The sequence below is a fragment of the Vulpes lagopus genome, chromosome 6, assembly GCF_018345385.1.
Source record: "Vulpes lagopus strain Blue_001 chromosome 6, ASM1834538v1, whole genome shotgun sequence".
Taxonomy (NCBI): domain Eukaryota; kingdom Metazoa; phylum Chordata; class Mammalia; order Carnivora; family Canidae; genus Vulpes; species Vulpes lagopus.
Window position 1 is genome coordinate 33,505,823 of NC_054829.1, and position 19,843 is coordinate 33,525,665.

Below are 19,843 nucleotides of genomic sequence, written 5' to 3' on the forward strand. Positions count from 1 at the left end.
CAGAGGATCTTGTGTATCATGGAATACCAAGTATCTCACACAATGCCTAAAATATAGGTATGCTCCATAATGATTACTGTTCAATACATACTAGCAGTTCTTATTCCTCCACTTATAAAACTCATCTTCTGATTCTTTGCTTTTCTTTAATTTCCAGGTTCCAGAAATATTTATGAAATGAAAATTTATATTTTACATATGTTTCACTTGCCCGTAATTTCTAGTGAAGATAGTAAGAGCAAAAAGGTAAGCACTTGGTGTGTTTTATTGCTAGTAGTCCTATACAGTTGGTTAGTGTTGTGGACTGAATGTGTCCCCCTAGAATTCCTATTTTTGAGCTGTAACTCCCAATGTGATAGTATTTGGAGATGAGGCCTTTGGGAGATGATTAGGATTAAATGGGGGCATGAGAATGGGCCCCTTGTGATGGAATTAATGCCCTGATAGGAAGAGACACCAGAAAGCTTGCTCTCAAAGAGGCCATGGGAGTACATAGCAAGATGGCAGCTGCCCACACACCAAGGGAAGAGACTTCAGAATGAAATATATACTTTGCTGGCACCTCAAATATGTTTTGATTATATTAATAGTCACCCAAGTACACAGTTGTTTGAATTTTAAAAACTCCCAATAATCAGTAGTAATATTATATAATAAGAATCACAAGTCATGGGAATTAAAGATTCCTTTCAACCGAAAAGAATCCCAGTCTAGAATCACTAGTGTTCATCTAACTCACTTTGTTTTTGCCTCCTTTAATAAAGAAGGGTCATCCGTAGCCAAATACACTCTTCTTTTATCCACTTGCATTCTTCGAGCGAGAAGCTGAAAATGTTCTTCAACGTGTACCATGTATTCCTCAATGGGATGGAAAGCTGCTTCTGTTCCTACTTTGTCTGTGCGTCTGACATGGACTCTGGGGGGCAGAAGGAGAAAGTCAGATTCTGCTGACAATGTTCTGATCCACTTGGTGCTTTTAATACTGAATTTTATACCTTTATTTATGGTGGCATCACAGACATTTTAAGCCAATTTCTCTTTCAGTTTTGCCATTAGAAAAAATAAAATATTAAAAATTCAAATACATATATTCTAAATATATGTGCATGTTAACACAATACAAGGAGAATTAGAAAATAAGCTTTTGAAGAATGCTTTCTTATAAAGAAAGTAATTGGTATATCTAAGAATAATGGTAGAAAAAATGAAGATTCCAGAGTTTTATATTCCATATACGCAGCAAAATACCAACCAGCCTTCCAGAAAAAACTGGATGCAACTTTTTAAGATTTTTGACAACAAATAACACCAAGATTCACAGCTGTTATTACAGAATATTAAATATATTTTTTGCAACATTTTGGTACCAATTTTTCTTGTTCTTCATGATACCCTGGATAGTTACTCTAACTGCCAGCTTGTAGAATTTAAAGCTGTCTGAGGAAAACACAGACCTGCATGGATTCTTCCTATACCACAATCAAGGCAGGTAAATCTTTTAAGAATTCTTACTATTTTAAGTTCATGGAGATGTTCTAGCCCTTTTGTTGTATGCATAATGAATTTTCTTTCGCTGTTTTTCACTCTATCAAACACAAGCAGATATTGATCTCATCTGTCCTATTTTTAAAAAGCCCTAAAACCATAAAATTGGGAACAAAGATTTACACTGTTCTGCACTAAATAATGTGTTGACTTCCAAAGTACTCTCCTCCCATTTTAGTGCTTTCGAAGTGATTATAAATGAAAATAATAATGGTCAGAGTTTATTTTCATAAATTAAAGCTCTCCTTTAATTTACCCTTCTGCATCCCTCCCTACCAAATTACCAAACCACTATTCAAAAGTAGGAAAAAAAAAGTAGATTTGTTTCCCCTTAGATTATAAAACATGGGCATGCCTTAGGTCAAGCCAAAAGCTGGCTTTTTTTGTGAATCTGGAGCGGGGAGGGGCGGTGTCTATTCTCATGGTAGTTAATCTGTTGTCTTTATAGGTATTATTTCCTTTGCATTCCAGACTAAGTTCCAGATGTGAATACCATCATATGAATACCTATCATTCTTTCTTCCCACATCATTATTTTTTTTTTAAGATTTTATTTATTTATTCATAGAGACAGAGAGAGAGAGGCAGAGACACAGGCAGAGAGAGAAGCAGGCATCATACAGACAGCCTGACCTGGGACTCGATCCAGGGTCTCCAGGATCACGCCCTGGGCTGCAGGTGGCGCTAAACCGCTGTGCCACCAGGGCTGCCCTTCCCACATCATTCTTAATCACTGCTTCTCTCAGGAAATTGGAATTATTCACTGTGCTCCTTCGAGATGAAGTGGGCCAGAAAGAACAATTGCACTGAATTTCAATGAAAAGCTTCATGAGAAGAAGCACTATACTCTGGTTTCACCATACACTTTCTTTAGCTCTAACATTTAAAATAGGGATCGAGGGTGCCTGGGTGGCTCAGGCCATGATCTCAGGGTCCTGGGATAGAGCTCTGATTTGGGGCCTCCTGCTCAGCAGGGAGGTCTGTTTCTCCCTCTGCCTCTGCCCTGTTCCCACACACACGTGCTCACAAACGCTCTCTCAAATAAATAAAATATTTAAAAATAAATAAACAAACAAACAAATAAATAAGGGATCAGTAGCTTCTCTACATATGTAGACTAAGACCCAAGGGAAGATGTGGGGTGGGAGATATGAAAATGAAAATAAAAACAAAAACAAACAAAAGCTGTAATGACGGACGAAGAAGCAGAGGTAGTGGCAGAGTACTACCAATCAATTTTCTCAATTCTCCAAATACCCCTGAAATTAGAGAGGAGCATAATGGAGTCTTTATGGAAGGATCAGAACGTTAGGCCTGTGAAGGATATTTGAAGTCATTTTAATGTAATGTAAGTCTTTCATTAGAGAGTTAAGGAAACTGATGCCTCTGAAGACATTATCAGCGAACAAAAAGACAACATAAGGCAAAGGGAAGCTGGTTTCTCTCACATATATTCAACCTAGTCATCACAAAAGTTAAAGTTCTTTGTGTACTTGCCTGACTTTCACAACAGTTGCCCCTTCAACAACATGGGTGTGAACTATGTGGGTCCACTTATATACAGATTTTTTACAGTTCAATACTGTAAATATATTTTCTCTTCCTTATGATTTTCTAATAGCACGTTCTTTTCTCTAGCTTACTTTATTGTAAGAATACAGTATATAATACATGTAGCATACAAAATACATGTGAATCGACTGTTTATGCTATTGGTAAGGTTTCCAGCCAACATCAGGGTATTAGTAGTTAAGTTTGGGAGGAGTCAAAATTTATACATGGATTTTAAACTGTATGGGGGGTCAATAGTCCTAACATGGCATTGTTCCAGGGTTATCTATATTAGATATCAAGCTCTTTCCGGGCAGGGAATCTTTTTTTTTTTTTTTTTTAAGATTGTATTTATTTATTCATGAGAGACACAGAGATTGAGAGAGAGAGAGAGAGGCACAGACACAAGCAGAGGGAGAAGCAGGCTCCATGCAGGGAGCCTGACGTGGGACTAGATCCCGGGTCTCTAGGATCACACCCTGGGCTAAAGGCGGCGCTAAACTGCTGAGCCACCTGGGCTGCCCTCGGGCAGATAATCTAATTTTATTTATTTCTAATAGCACCAAACACAATAAATAAATGAATGAATTCTGGGTCCACACAAAAATCTAATTGTTTAGTACCATGTGAATAGAAACCTTAGATATCACCTTAGTTTCTTCAGTTTTAAACAAAGAAGAGTGGCAATCAATGAAGACCCAGAATGATCAAGTACATTGCCCAAAGTCAGATTATTTCTTAGTGGTAGAAGTTAGATGGTACCCCCAGATTCTTGAATTTTAGTGTCCTCTTTCATTACAGCACACCACCTCAATGTACAAATAACTTAATTGTCTGTGGTATTTCAATTTTCTATATTTGGCCAACTCTTAATATGATGGATGGCCCATGGACAATTAGGATAGCTTTCTGGTATACAAAACTGTAGGAAAGCTTCCAAGCAAAGTTAAGATGGTCTAAGCCCCGGTTTTGTTTGTAACTTTGGGGAGAGATTTTCTTCCTTTAGTTTCCTTACCTGTAAAATAGTTATCTCTACCCACTTCACAGGACTGTGTTATAGGATGAATGAGAGAACATAAAGTTATTTTGGTAATTTAATTACTACACTGTTGTCTTTCAAGATCCTGTTCAAACACTGAAGCTATGAAGACTTTCCTGATCTAGATGGAAGTACATTTCTCTTTCTCTGACCTCTCATAAAACTTTTATACTATTCACAGGGTATGTATCACATTCTACCCATATAATGTTAGCCATATGTCTCTTTTCCAATTGCCTGTAGTAAGCTAGAAGAAGCTATTTAAAAAAAAATTAATCTCTGTCCCCCACAGTAGCAGATATTCAATAAATGTTCTGCAAATAAGTGAACGAATCAACATATGTATTAATATTAATCAATAGCTGACTTTATTACAAACGGTATAAGCTACAGAATGTCACAGCCGCCTAGCCTACAAGTCTATTTTCAGGAATTATTTTAGCATCAGTCTCTCTGAAACGTAATAATACTTTACAGTATGTTTTTTTTCACTTAACTAAAATCCTTTTATACTCCTTGTCACATCACTTTTAGGTATTAGCTTCACTATTTTACAGATGGAAAAATCAAAGCCCAATATCATTAATAAGTTACTTGGTCCAGATTTAGGGAAAAGCCAGAGGTACTGCCCAGGTCACTTAGTCTAGGTATAGTATTATTTCCATTAAACAAAGACAATTTTCCCAAGGTATGAAATCTGGCCCTAGGACCTAGGAAAATTCCTCTTTACATAACTTTTTAATGTATGTGTACAGGAACACATATTTGTGAGCAAGATGCTCCTTTGGATTCTTCTCAGTCCTAGGATTTCCTGATATATCTATCTTCCCTGAATATAAGCATGAGAATGATCACATATGTATATGAGAAGTGGGCCAAGAAAGAATTTAAATAATAATTTTAACATTATCTTACATTATATATACTCCTCTCATTTTCAAAAATAGCTTCCAGGACAAAAAAAGAAAACAGAACATCAAAAAATGCAAAATAATCACCAGTGGTAATTAATGAAGCCTAACAAAAAGAGCAACAGAAAAGCTATAAATGTGACAGCTTTATCTCATGGTCTTGTTAAGGGTAAGACAAGAATCATGTATAACATCCAAAATACTCTCAATAAAATAAAATTTTGCTAGCTTCCCCAGAAGAGATAGCTAATTTTAGAAGCATCAGTTTAATATATTTGTTGAATGAATAAATAAGTGAATGAGGGTAACAAAGTATGATGATTTAGCTGTTCTAAGTGAACAAAGAAAGAATGATCTCCTTGTGACCTAAGGTGAACTGTGGAACATCTGTTTTTGGATGGGGCTCTGAAAATTTATGAAACTTTATGATATAAAGTTTACAATATATTGTGAAGTATACATATCTCTGCTACTACATATCACTTTATGAGGAACAAATCAGATTCTTACCCAATAACTGGATGTTTGAAGCCAAGCTTCTTGGTAGCCTCTTCTATTTCCTTTTCTAGCCAGGGTTGTGGGCGGATCAAGTATTTGACAAACTGGGACACCCACCACACTGCAGGATCACCATGGACTCGTACAAGCCGATCTGCAAGGTCTTCTGGTACAGCCAGGGGTAAATATGGTGGACGAGGATGAAGACTGTCTACAATGGGGAGCTCAACCACCTGAACATTTTTGTCCTTTACTTCACCTGAAAGAATATCAAAATATGTCATCACCATGCTGGATTCCTCATACATTTACTATTTAAGAAGAACTCACTCTGGATGCTTTCATCCTCATAGCAACTCTAAGGCAGTATTATAATTCTCACTTTACAGAGGCACTTAAGTAACTTGATCAAGGTACTAGGACAGAAGTGACAGAGCAACTTTCACATTTGGGTTGGTCTGCCTCTCAAGTCCATGGCATTTTTTTCCCGTTCATAACGTGCTGCCATATCAATACCTCATATCCTAGATAAGGATGCATCCAGCACTCGAAGAATCTAATCAGAGAATAATCAATCATATTGCTAGTGAACACAGCCAAAGAAGCAAAGTTCTGCTTTTTTGTACTTTTTTTTTAAGATTTATTTATTTATTTATTTATGATAGACATAGAGAGAGAGAGAGAGAGAGAGAGAGGCAGAAACACAGGAGGAGGGAGAAGCAGGCTCCATGCCAGGAGCCCGACGTGGGACTCGATCCCAGGACTCCAGGATTGCGCCCTGGGCCAAAGGCTGGCGCTAAACTGCTGAGCCACTGAGGGATTCCCTTGTTTTTGTTTTTGAACTAGACAATAAAGTGTTCTCAAAACTTCTAGATTGTCATTATAGCAAATGACTCTTGTATTACTTTCATGCTAGAGCACAATGATATTAGAGATACCTCAAGATTTTAATTATAAGCCAAGCAGTTATATCTTTTAAGAAAAAAAGAGATAATTCTAGTCTTTTTTTTCTTGGCCAAATTATCCATTGTATTTTCAATTATGATATCAATATAATCTATGTTGATTGTTTACATGGATATTAATGTAAAGTTAGAACAGATTAGATGCTAATTTTTGTAGATGATGATTAGCTTCAGAATCCAACTTCTATATATCATTAATGTTACTATGGTTCTATCAATTTTATAATGCAATGAGATGAACATCCCAAAATGGGATAAGCTAGTAACTTTAGAGTTTACTTTACATATCGAAGACCACATAGTAATAACTAGAAGACACAAAGATACCAGGCAGAGAAACTTCACAAATATAAAATGTACTGAATTAAAATTTCAGTAACAGAAAATATTAACCTGAACATACAAAATAACTCCACTTAAGATGTTGTCAATCTGTATAATGAATTAGAATCACAGTTAATCACTGGACCATTTGAGAAAGAATGTACTTGCAGAGAATAAACCTAGAATACATTTAATATGTATTCACTAGAATGGAACATAGTCCTCAAATTCTGTTTTTTTTTTTTTTTTTTTTTTTTTCAAATATACAAAATGTCTTAAAGCAAATTACATGATCTGGGAAAGTAATCACTCAAACCAACGGCATGATTATTAGAAAGTCAGTTGGCCTAACTAAAAATTAAAAACGTCTGGTTAATATTCTCTCTCTCTCTGATATGTAAAATTCATTTGAGGATTCTTAGAACAAAGCCCCTGAAACATGGTATTTGTTGCATGAATAAATGGAAATAAAAAAATTTACCACCAGTATTGCAATTCATCTAGGGTACCAGTTAAGAAAAAAGTGGGTACCTTTATCAGGTGAGAAACTGTAATTAAGGGTGTATAGGGAAAGAGTGAGCTACATTTTAAATCAAGCTCTAATAATCTCCCTAAGGCAAGGGAAATTGGGATGACTTCTTTGACATGGACACGATAAGAGATGTAGTACATGAATAATAGAGAAATAAAGGAAGCGAAAACAGTTTTTTATAAAAAAAGAAAGGAAAAAATCTAGCTCTTCTATATGACCATAAACAAAAGCAAAATTAAAAGGGCTTCCTTTTGTGATTTCTTCCTAACAAGGTTATTCTCTGTGTAACTAGAGCATTTCACTTAGATAAGTATTACACTGATTGCCTCAAGGCCTTAGCTTTCTTACAGCTAGTCCTACTGACAGCCTTCAGATAGAAATGAAAACTATGCCTATACCTTCAAGACAGAGAATTTAGTTTGCTTTTGTTGGTTCATTGTTCATTCATTCATTTATTCAGTTGTTCAAATATTTGTTGAACACTGTTATAGGTCAAATACTACATGACGCAGAGTATATGGTGATAACATGGTCCTTACCCTCAAGATTTCTAGCTCAAAAACCTCTCCTAGAACTGACCACTTTCAGTGAAAGAAAAATAAACAAAATAAAACAAAATGCCATCACCAAAAAACTTATTATCAAAATGATATCAATACTCAACTGCCTAGTAAAATATTAAGAATTTATCATTTTCATATCAATATCATTTTCATTTATACAAAAAATAAAGTTTAGCTTCTTCAATAATGATATATTTCAGAATAAATGAAAATAACATTATACATGCTATGTTAGAAGGTCCTTTTTTAACTTGGTTGACCACCTATTTATTTTTTATTCTACTGACATACATAAGCAAAAAGATTAAAATTTGGAACAGATCTATAATCTTGTTCAGTGTTTTCTAAACTTTAGTCACTAATGTAATGAACGTTATAATTTTTACCATATCCATATACTATCTGTACTGTTTAAAGTTTTAAAAATTCACTTTTAAAACATATGAATTTATTTTATAGATGGCAAATAGAAAAATAACTTCATTGAAACAATATAGACACTATTCCCTGTGAAGGATTCTGAGCCCAAGCCAGATTTCTATTTAAAAAGGAGATTACTGGGGCACCTGGGTAGCTTAGTGGTTGAGTTTCTGCCTTTGGCTCAAGTCATGATCCCGGGGTCCAGTTCCACCTCAGCCTCCCCACAGGGAGCCTGCTTTTTCCTCTGCCTATGTCTCTGCCTCTCTCTCTGTGTCTCTCATGAGTAAATAAATAAAATCTTAACAAAAAAAAAAGGAGATTATCAGTGATGTTAAAGGAGTATAATTGCTTTTTTTCCTTACATCTCCTATGAGTTTGAAACAAAATGAGAGAGAAGAATAAAATGGCCATCAAAATACCAGCTTGATCACCAATAAGGATGAACTAGAGAATGTAGTTTTTTGTTTTGGATTTTGGGCCTTATGGGTTTTCCAACAGTTCCCACCCAGCCCTATGCAGAGTTTGTTAACCAAGGCCTACTATACGGGAAGGAGGAGGAGCATGCCTTCTGAGAGAAGCCAGAAAGCTCTGTGCCTCACACGTTCAGTTCCTCCTCCTAAACTCGCCAGTTGTACACTATTTTCCTTCCAAGTAGAAGGGAAATGAGGTGGACAGAAAGGAGCAAAAAAGCACTTTAGTACTTTCTCCTTGAAGGAATGGAATTAATTTCTATAGGAACTCTTGAAGAATGGAAGATTCCCAGTACGTGTTCCTACCCATCTCCACCCCTAAAACAATTATCCATTGTTAAAGAACTATTAAAGATACCTTGATACCAAACTGAGAATTTGTCTGACATGCTCAGAAAGACTGAAAAAGAAGTAACTTTCTCAACTATGCAATTCAATGTTTATTTTAATCTTTTATCAATAAGGAAACTGAAATTATTTCATACAGATTACTACAGATTATTTTATTAAAATATGTAGGTTCAGAGTTTGGGAAACAGATTTACCTAAATTGTCTCATTTTACAGAACAAATAAACTAGAGAAGCTAAGTGAATTTCTCAAAGGTAATGAAGCTAAATAAAAGGGCCAGGATTAGACAGACTCTAGTATTTACTGCATTATTTTTATTACATTCTGCTTTCTGGAATATATATATATATATATATCTCAAAGCATTTAAGTATGTTCCCTTTTAATCAATCAGGAGTGCCCTGCCATTCTAATAAGACTTTATTTAGTATTGAAAAGAAAAAAAAAAAAAACAGCACTGCATCAACATTCCAGCAAGAGAATGTTTTATGTATGTGTATAAGTCACACAAAAGTCAACACTATGCATTTGGAGAGCATCAGAGCAAACTAGCCTAGGTATTACACGAATGACTGCCTGGTTCAACTTGAACTGATAGGACCATTATTATTTCAGAGACTTATTTTCAAGACTACCTTCTCTTGCTGCTAATTCTGTTTTATAAGGTCATTCTCTTTGCTAAAGGCAGGGAAGAGTCAATAGGCTTGTTAGTGCACTTAGAGCTCTCTGCCCATAGCACAGATAGCTCTTTGACAGGGAGGATATCTACAGGTGCAGGCAAGTATCTCTAGAAAAGCCCTCTTCCCTGCTGTTCAATCCATAGCAACCCCATTTAAAAGCAATACTCTGTTATCATTCCATGTGCCATAAGACAGAAACACTAGCCCTAGAATTAGTCAATTTGAATTATTAACCATCAGTAGACTCAATAGAAAGATCTTAATACCTACCGTGAATGAATAGGTTCTGCTATAATGAAAAATGTTTCAAGGGTAGAAAAGACTTGGAATCCTAGTCCATGAGACATCTTCTGCATTTGCTGTCTTCTTTCTTCGGTTGCTACTCAGTGACTATAGCACTCTGATTTGTGAGAGAAACAGAACTTAGGAGGGGAAAATCTTCTAAGACAGAACTCATGTAGCCAGAATGGCCAAGGTAAAGAAGTTTGGAGTAGGGTTGCCAGTTGCCAGTTGGGAAAAGTTGCCAATAAGACATCACTACCTGAAACTTAAATTTCAGGTAGGAAGAGGAGGGGATTATTAGTAACACTATGGCAATTCTGAAGCTAAAAAGTTGTCTGCTTTCTGATCCCAAGACTCCTAAGGAGATTTCCTTAATATTCACATAGGTCTACGCTTCCCTCAAATAGGTACAGAGGGGTAGAATGAGGTTTTAATTCCCTTCCTAGAGGTTGCCTTGATTGGCTATAGTTGGTAAATGCCATCACACTCAAGAGCCTTTCCAAAGACTGTGCCCACTGCTGAGACTCATGGCTCTACCTGAGGCTGGAACAAGGGAGAAACCAAACAAGTATGGTAAAGCAAATGCCTATTCATACAGTACCTTGACTGTAGTGCAGAGTGATTATGAGTATGGGCTTTGTAATGGCAAAAACTCTGTGTTGAAAAGTCACTTAACAGTGGTATGATCTTGGGTAAATTATACTTAACTTCACCCAAATTTCTTCATCTGGAAAATGGCTCTGATAATAACACCTTATTATCTGTAAAATGGGATTAATTATAGGATCTTACACCTCGAGTTATTTTAAGGATAAGATATTACATGGAGAGATCTGACACAATGCCTAACACATAGTAATTCTCAAAAAATCTTTACCCTGGAATCAATCCTGTTAAATAATTCTCAAAAAGCTAGCTAGAGTTTGGTCAGGAAAGAGATTATTTGCCAAAATATTACATTCTTTGAAAAAATATCAAAGTTCCCAATTTCAGTGAGCCAAAGATATATTCTCAAATATACCAGATATAAGGAGACATAAGATATATACCCAAAGTAAATCTTACTCATATTGTTTACCATAGGCAATACAACAATAAAGAGCTTTCATATTTTCAAAATATTCAATAAATATTCAAACTGAAGGGTAGTGACTCTGGCTATCTGAAAACTCTGACATCCTATCATCACTTAACTGATTTGACCGAAATTCTGTTGTTTATGAAAGCACAGAATGACAGTAAGTTGGCTTAACTAGTAATGCATATTACAGCAAAGAATTTGTATGCTTAAATTATATCTGCAAAGACTTTCTGGACTTCTGGGATTTACATTTCCTTTAACACTGTGTGGCCAAATATGACTGATTAAATCCTTACTAAACTCTGAGACTCATTACAGGAGATACGGAGAGTGACTCAGTAAGTAAAGGGAGAGAGAGATCTCCTTGAGTAAAGGGAGATCCAGACTGAAAGCTAACTAGCTGGGGAGGCACTGGGGAATTTTCTTGATTTTATTTGGACACAATAAGATGGACTTAAAAAAAAAATCACATAAATGTGTGAGATCTGTTTTTCGGGATTATTAACAATGATGAGATTAATATTTATATCTTCATTTAATGACTGAGCTCTGTTTTCATTTAAAATACGGAGGAAAGATATACTATTAAAAAGTGAACAGCTGGGCTACTTTCCTTTTGTTTTTCAGCCACTGTGGCTGATAGCGATTTCTTCTAGAACTTGAATGAGCAACTGTTGCCTGCCATATGAATTCCATCACTGCTCTACTTATGCAACAACTCAAAAGACTGTTATTACTGCCAGTTTGAAGCCTTCAACCAATTGAGTGAAAGTTCTAAATTCAATCATATGAAACAAAGTGCAGTGTTAGCAACATTCTTAAGAATTAGCATATCACACTATGGGAATGACTGTGCAGCAGTCTTATGAGGTGTTTTCTGCTTTTACTAGTACAGAAATGCCTTGCGAAGGCAACTAGACTCATGGTTCATCAACCTCAATGTTATTCTGAGAGATTTAGCTGTGGATATGGGGCTAAAAGAATGGCTAATGGAAAATATATATCTTAGTGAGTTAGGTAGTTCAGGATAAGGCAGGCAGGACATATCAAAAGAAAAAAGACCAAAGAAATTTTTTGCTTTATACCACTAAACAGAAGGCTCCCTGCAGTCATTCTGCATGTTTCTGAAACAAATTTAATCATTTAACTTTTATATACATATGTTACTTTGCCAAGATTCCAGACAGTCCACAGACAGCTTGCTCAAAACTGGACAGTGCCAACAGGTTCTCTGATGACTCACACTGCATAGGCCCTATAGTATAGCTCCATATAGAGATTTGAAAGAGTGGTTGTATTTTGTTTTGTTTTAAATAATTTAGTAATTTTTCCTAACTTAGAAACTCCTTATAACCCAAAGGATCCCAAAGAATTTTAGAACAGCTTTTCTCATGGGGAAAAAACAAGAAAAAAGAGGAATGGAAAGCAGCAGAAAGAAAGATAAGGCTTAATTTCATCAAATTATTAAAGAGCCAAAACCCAAACTCTCTTCTCCTCATTCTCATATAAAAAAAAAAAAAATCACAATTCCACTTTCACATTCCTCTTATTCCTTCACCACAAATCACTCTCCTCGAAAGAAACAGGTAGGAGGAAGGACCTCCAGGTAATAATAGCCTTTTATCCCTTGAGGATTCTTTTTTTTTTTTTTTTTTAAAGACTGTATTTATTTATTCATGAAAGACACACAGAGAGAGAGGCAGAGACACAGGCAGGAGGAGAAGCAGGCTCCATACAGGGAGTCTGATGTGGGACTTGATCCAGGGACTCCAGGATCATGCCCTGGGCCAAAGGCAGGCACTAAACCCCTGAGCCACCCAGGGATTCCCTCCCTTGAGGATTCTTGAAAGAGATGACTGAGTATACTGGTGTGCCATCAGGATCTCACAGGATATAGCTGTCAGTTGGCATGCTGTGTTACCTTTTACTTTGGGGGAATTTTACAGCAGCCTTTGTGATTAGCACTTGGTTGGAGTTAATAATTCAAAGTTTCATGTTGGACTTATAGTTCCTTGTGATTCTTCTGCTTAATTATCATTCAAATGATAAATCAGGAAGGACTAATTTGACTTTCCTGATGGTAGTGTACATACAGGTCAATCCTAATACCCTAAAACAAGAATTATAACTAGAAATTCTGGCTACCCCATGAGAGAAGAAAATGAAAACACGATCATCTTGGAAGAAAAAAATCCTGACAAAACAGTTAAGACTTCTGAGGGATATGAGGAGAGAAGACAACCAAATTGACTATAGTATCACCATGCTAAAGCACTCCACAAATTGCTGATCAAACAGACAAACATCTTGCCTACTAAACCAGGGATCGGGGTAGCAAATCTCCCTCATTTTGTATGCCAACCCAATCCATAAAGTACCAGCAGCTCCAAAGTCACCCTACCACCACTGCCACCTTTAGCTTGCTGCCATCGCAGACTATAGAATCTGTCTTCTTTCCCAGCTGCCCTGGCTTCCACTGTGGAAGAAGAGATGGGGGGTGGGGTAGAGCTTTATGTGCCAAGCCACAGTTGCTTCTGTCCTTGCAGCCGCTGACCTTCCCCTTCTCCTTTCCTTTTCTGGGTTGTGTTACATCTCTAGAGAGAAGAGAGCTAATACTTTACAATCTGGAGTCTTGGTGGCATAGCTGAGATAAATACTGTAGAGACGTTACTCAAAGAGTAGCTATATTTTCCCTTTTGGGTTTAACTGAGGGAAAAGCAGGGGATATACCCACACATGAAAAGAAAAAACTCTGAGGCAAAAGGCATGAAATCTTAACAGAGCATGGAAAGGGGAGGAAGAAGGAAGATAAATGCATCAAATAGGGCAAGGAGATGTCTGAGATTGGGAAAAGTAGTCTTTTGCTTGTTACTGCTTACAAAAGACAATACCTTATACAGATTTGATACTTCACGCTATGGTTCCCATGACATTTTTCATTTATACTTAAATCTGGTACAGCACCATCACAACCCTCTTTAGAACCTGGACTAGAATTTGCAAAGGAATACTTCTGTCACCCCCTGCCAAGAATGGTATCTATGGTTTCTCATCATCTGCAACATATTTTTCAACCTGTAGAGAATTATCTATCAATAGGCTCCAAAGTCTTACCTTGTAAATTTCCAAATCAGAGGCTACTATTTTATCTTAATCATATCTTCATCCCAAATCATAAAGATTCTGGCAAGGATGAGGGCCCAGAGTCTGTTCTTTTCATATGTTTTACTTCTCTTCAATGACCTATGCATGCTATAAGCCATTTCTAAAATAGCTCCTGCATCCGTTGTCTTCCTGCCTCAGCAACTTTAATTAAAGGCTAACATTTATTAGGCACCAACTACATGCCAGGTAATACACTAGATCTTTTCCATGTATTATTCCAATTAATCCACAAAGTCTTTATGAGGTCAGTAATCTCTTTATCCTCATTTGAGTTAACTTGTTTAAAGTCACTCAGCAATCAGAAACAGGAGCTGAACCCAGACATCCTGATTCCAGAATTCGAAGTTTTCACCACCCTACTCCATTACCTTAAAATTTCACAGAAAGCAAAAGTGACTCTACGTGGAATTTTTTAAAAATGGGGGCCTCCCGATATGAGTAAGGTAGCACCAATGGGTAAGGTCCAGGTCTCTTTTTACAGCAAGCATTAGATTAAGGAACTTAATATTAAGTAAAGGACATAAACTTCAAACACTGACCACATGTATACATATAAAGCAATTAGATAGTGACTAAACAAAACAACTTAATTCATTGTCATTTTGGGTTCATATTGGGATCCCTAAAGAAACAAAAATAACAGCTAAAGAGAGATTATCTCAATTTTAAATTATTTGCATGAAAAAATTAGGGTGCTTTTTAGTCAACTTAAAGCTCATGGTTAAGAGCTAATAATACCTTTATAATTTGATTGTAAAGAGAATATAAATTAGCCAACCTATAACAATCTTATTTCCTAATAATTATATAATAACCCTTCCATGAAAGAGAAACAGCCTACTTCAGAATAAAGAATCTAAAAAGCAAAGTTATCATAGATTTATTTGACATGTAAACCACTCTCATTATCTATTTACTTAGTTATTTTCAACTATTAAATATTAAAGCAAACATATTTTGCAGTCTTAAATATCTTATCTAAAAAAATTTCCTCCTTTAATTTCTTAAATAGCATATTTATAGATAAAAATGAACAAGTTTCACTTTGCTCCTAAAGGCCTTATAAATTGAAGTATCTACTTCTGAAATTATCCAAAATTTGAGATATAGTAATGGATGCTATCCCAAATGAATCACAAGATATAAATATTTTATATTTTCAGAAACAAATTTCAGCCTTGATTATTAACTTTACTCATGTCAGTGGAATTTCTGAGAGATTAAAAAAGATCAGAGAAAGGACTTTTAGAAGTGATACAAAGTAATTTTTAAGTCAATTCGATAGATCATTTAGTTGAACATAAATGAATGCGGACAATCACAACTGTGCTTATATACTAATAAATTCATGCAGTTAAACTACTGTATCTTAAGACCAAAGAGAAATAATATTTAGAAGGATGGAGATGTTCCAAATGACAATAGGATGATTCTTTTCTATCTGAAAAGATGAGAACTGAGAATTATATGTTCAAAGCATATAAAATCATGGAAGATTTAAACACAGTGTTCAAGAATGTGTTCACCATATTTTAGAATTATTAGGGATCTTTTGTTGGTGTTTGAAAAAAGCAGCTTAAGAATAAATAAAATAAACCCTAATTTTATACAATATTTAGAATTCTTACAGAACTCATTATTCCAGGAGAAGATAACTTAAGCCAGAAATGATGTTTGGGGTAAAATATGAATGTTCATACCATGACACCATGGATGACAACCATATTTCCTATAAAACATCACTGAAAACTACTGTTAAATCAGAGTACTTAACTGGATTAATCAGTGGTATGACCTCAAGTACCATACGTAGCTTTCAATGCACAGGAAACAACATATATCAGATAATAAGACTATGTTACATTTTGGTTCTAAAGGATGCTTTTTCTTTGTATACCAACAAACCATTATTTCTTCTCCTTGCAGTATGGAAATAAGAGGTAGATATACCACAAAAACAGAAAAAGATAAGAGGAGGAAGAATAGAATATTACTTATGCCTACAGATACTGCTTGCTTGATTAGAGTAAAATATAAAATTCATAAATATAAAGGATATTGGAATTCTGAAGCTAGCATCACATAGTTGTTTTGTTAGAACAAATTCTGTACATGACTATTTCCTCTCACCAATATCAAACAACCAGAAAATACTTACTAAGAACTTTTTAGCCAAGGATCACTGGTTGCAAAGAACAGAAACTTAGTCAAATTAGCTCAAGTAAAAAAGAAATTACTGAAAGAATACAAGGGAATTTGCCAAGAAACAAAAGGCAGGAAATATAACTGTGTCTCAGGAGATGGGAAATTCCTGATCTATCATGCCCAGATCTCAACAAAAAATTAAAGACATGCTAAAAGGCAAAAAGTAGACAGAAGGGACAAAGTAATCATCAGTTCTAGACTCAAACATGGCAGAGATTTTAGAATTATCAGACCAGGAACTTAAAATAACTATGATTAATATGCTATGGACTCTAATGATAAAAGTGGACAATATAAAAAAAGTGGACAATATGCATGATGAATGATGTAAGCAAAGAGATGGAAACTCTAAGAAATAATCAAAAGGAAATGTTAGAAATCAAAAACATTGTAATGGACATGAAGAATGCCTCTGATGAGGTCATCAGTAGAATGGATTTGACCAAGGAAAGAATCAGTGACTTTGAATATATAGGAATATAAACTTACAAAATTGACTGGAAAGAGAAAAAAGAATGAAAAGGATGAGAGAGAATATTGAAAACTGCAAGACAATTACAAAAAGTGAATATACATGTAAAGGAAATACCAGAAGAAAAAGAGAGGAAGAGAAGTCGTTGAAGTAATAATGCCTGAGAATTTTCCAAAATTAATGACAGACACCAAACTGCAGATATAGAAGTTCAGACAGAACCAAGCTGGATAAATATTTTTTAAAAAGTCTATACTTAGGAATATTATACTCAAACTGCAGAAAATCAAAGACAAAATCTAGAAAGAAGTCAAGCAGATGAGGGTGGGGATCTTATCACTAGAAGTAGGATAAAAATCATATCAACCTTCTCTTTGGAAACCATGTAAAGCAAGAAGAGGGTAGAGTGAAATACTTCTAAAGTTTTGGAAAAAATACAACCATCTACTTAGAATTCTGTATTCAGTGAAATTATCCTTCAAAAGTAAAGCAGAAATGAAGATTTTCTCAGACAAAAATTAGGTGAATCTACTGACAGCTTCAGAGAGAATGAAAATGGTATAGGTCAGAAACACTAAATATGTGTGTTAGAAAAGGAATAAATAGAAGGAAAATAAAATTTATCTTATTCTTAATCTAACAGATAACAGTTTGTTCAAAGTAATAATAGGAACAAAATATTTGATGATCATAGCTTACAGATAAGTGAAATAAATGACAATAATGTTATAAGGTATAGAAAGGAGGATTGGGGATTATTGTTTTATAAGGTGCTTGCAGTTCCTATGAACTGTGTTATTTGAAAGTAGACTTGTATTATTTGTAAATGTGTATTACAAACTCTCAGGCAACCACTTAAAAAATACAATATATATGCTAAGACAGGATAAAAAATGGGATATACAATGATCAGTTAAAACCAGAGAAGGCAGAAGAATAGAGGAAGATAAAGAAAGAACAAAAGGTCAATGAATAGAAAACAGTCAAAAATATGGTTTACATTAATCCAACTATGTCAATACTCACTTTACATGTAAGTGGTCTAAAAAATACTAATTAGAAGACTGGGACTGTGAGAGTGGATAAAAATGCAAGTCTCAACTACATGGTGTTTACAGAAACCCACTTTAAATATGAAAATACAGATTAAAAATAAAGGGATAAGAAAAATACATCATGGTAACACTAATCAAGAGAGACCTGGAGTAGCTCTATGAATTTCAGTCAAAGCAGACATCATAGCAAGGAAAACTATTAGCAATAAAGAGAGAGGCATTGTATTATAATAGAAGGTCAATTCGCCAAGAAGCCATAACTATCCTTAATATGCATGAACCTAACAACAGAGCACAAAAACACATGAGGTAAAAGCTAAAAGAATTGCAAGGACAAGTACACAGATTATAGTTGGAGACTTCAACACTGCTCTATCAGAAAGTGACAGAACCAGCAGTCAGAAAGTCAGTAAAGATATAGTTGAACAGGATAGTATCATCAATCAACTATATCTAAGTGAAATGGAATACTTCATCCAACAAGCAGAATGTATATTCTCAAGCTCAGAGGGAATATTCACCAGAATAGACCATATTCTAGGCCATAAAACACACCTTAACAAGTTTAAAAGAACAGACATCATATGAAGTATGCTATTAGACCACGATGGAATTAAGTGAAAAAATATTAACACAAAGATTAGTAGAAAAATCCCAAAATATTTGGACATTAAACAATACAATTACAAATAACACAAGAATAAAAGAAATCTTAAGAAATTAAAAACTTTTGAACTAAATAAAAATGAAAAAAAACATTAAGATTGGTGGGATATAGCAAGATTAGTATTTAGAGACAACTGTACAGAACTGTAGGCACATATTGAAAAAAGAAAAAGTTAAAATCAATATTCCAACTTAGAAAAATAGGGAGGAAAAAAGAGCAAATTAAATCCAAAGCAAACAGAAAAAGATAGAGAAAAATCAACAAAACCAAAAGCTGGCTTTTTGAAAAGATTAATAAAATAGATAAGTTCCTAGTCAGGCTAGTCAAGAAAAGAGGATAGGGTACAAATTAGTAATATCAGAAATGAAAGAGGTATCATCACAGTTGATACCATGGACACTGAATGGATAAATGAATATTATGGACAAGGTTATGGCCACAAATTTGATAACTTAGATGAAATAGATCCAGTCCTCAAAAGACACAATTTAGCAAAACTCACACAAGGAGAAATAGATCATTTAGTTAGGTTTATATCAATCAAAGAAACTGAATAAATAATAACTTTCCAAAACAAAAAGCACCACACCCAATAGTTTCACTGATGAATTCTACCAAATACTTAAGGAATAAATGACGCAAATTCTCTATGATTTGTTCCAGAAAAGAAGCAGAGGGGAAACTTCCCAACTCATTGTATGAGGCCATTACACTAATTTCAAAACTATACAAAGACATTACAACAAAGGAAACAGATTAATATTTTTCATTAATATAAATGCAGTATCCTCAAGAAAACATTAGCAAATCAAAACTAACAATGTATGAAAAGAATTATACAGCATGACCAGGTGGGATTTCTTCCAGGTTATTCAAGGCTGGTTCAACACCTGAAAACCAATTAATGTGGGGGCACCTGGGTGGCTCAGTCAATTAAGCATCTACCTTTGGCTCAGGCCATGATTCCAGGGTCCTGGGATAGAGCCCCACATTGGGCTCCCTGCTCAGCTGGGAGCCTGCTTCTCCCTCTCCATTACCTGCTGCTCTCCCTGCTTGTGTTCTCTCTCT

General features: G+C 35.1%; 1 protein-coding gene across 12 annotated transcripts in view; it reads right to left on the minus strand.

Annotated features, from left to right (window-relative positions):
* The window catches only part of FUT8 (fucosyltransferase 8), a 287,889-nt gene that overhangs the window by 16,190 nt on the left and 251,856 nt on the right, over nt 1-19,843 (minus strand). For all 12 annotated transcript variants that reach the window (XM_041758780.1, XM_041758777.1, XM_041758783.1 and 9 more), the window contains 2 exons: nt 5,557-5,803; nt 740-916 (listed from right to left, as the gene is read on the minus strand). In XM_041758780.1, coding sequence (XP_041614714.1) covers nt 740-916; nt 5,557-5,803 — 424 coding nt within the window. The remainder of the gene's footprint in view (nt 1-739; nt 917-5,556; nt 5,804-19,843) is intronic.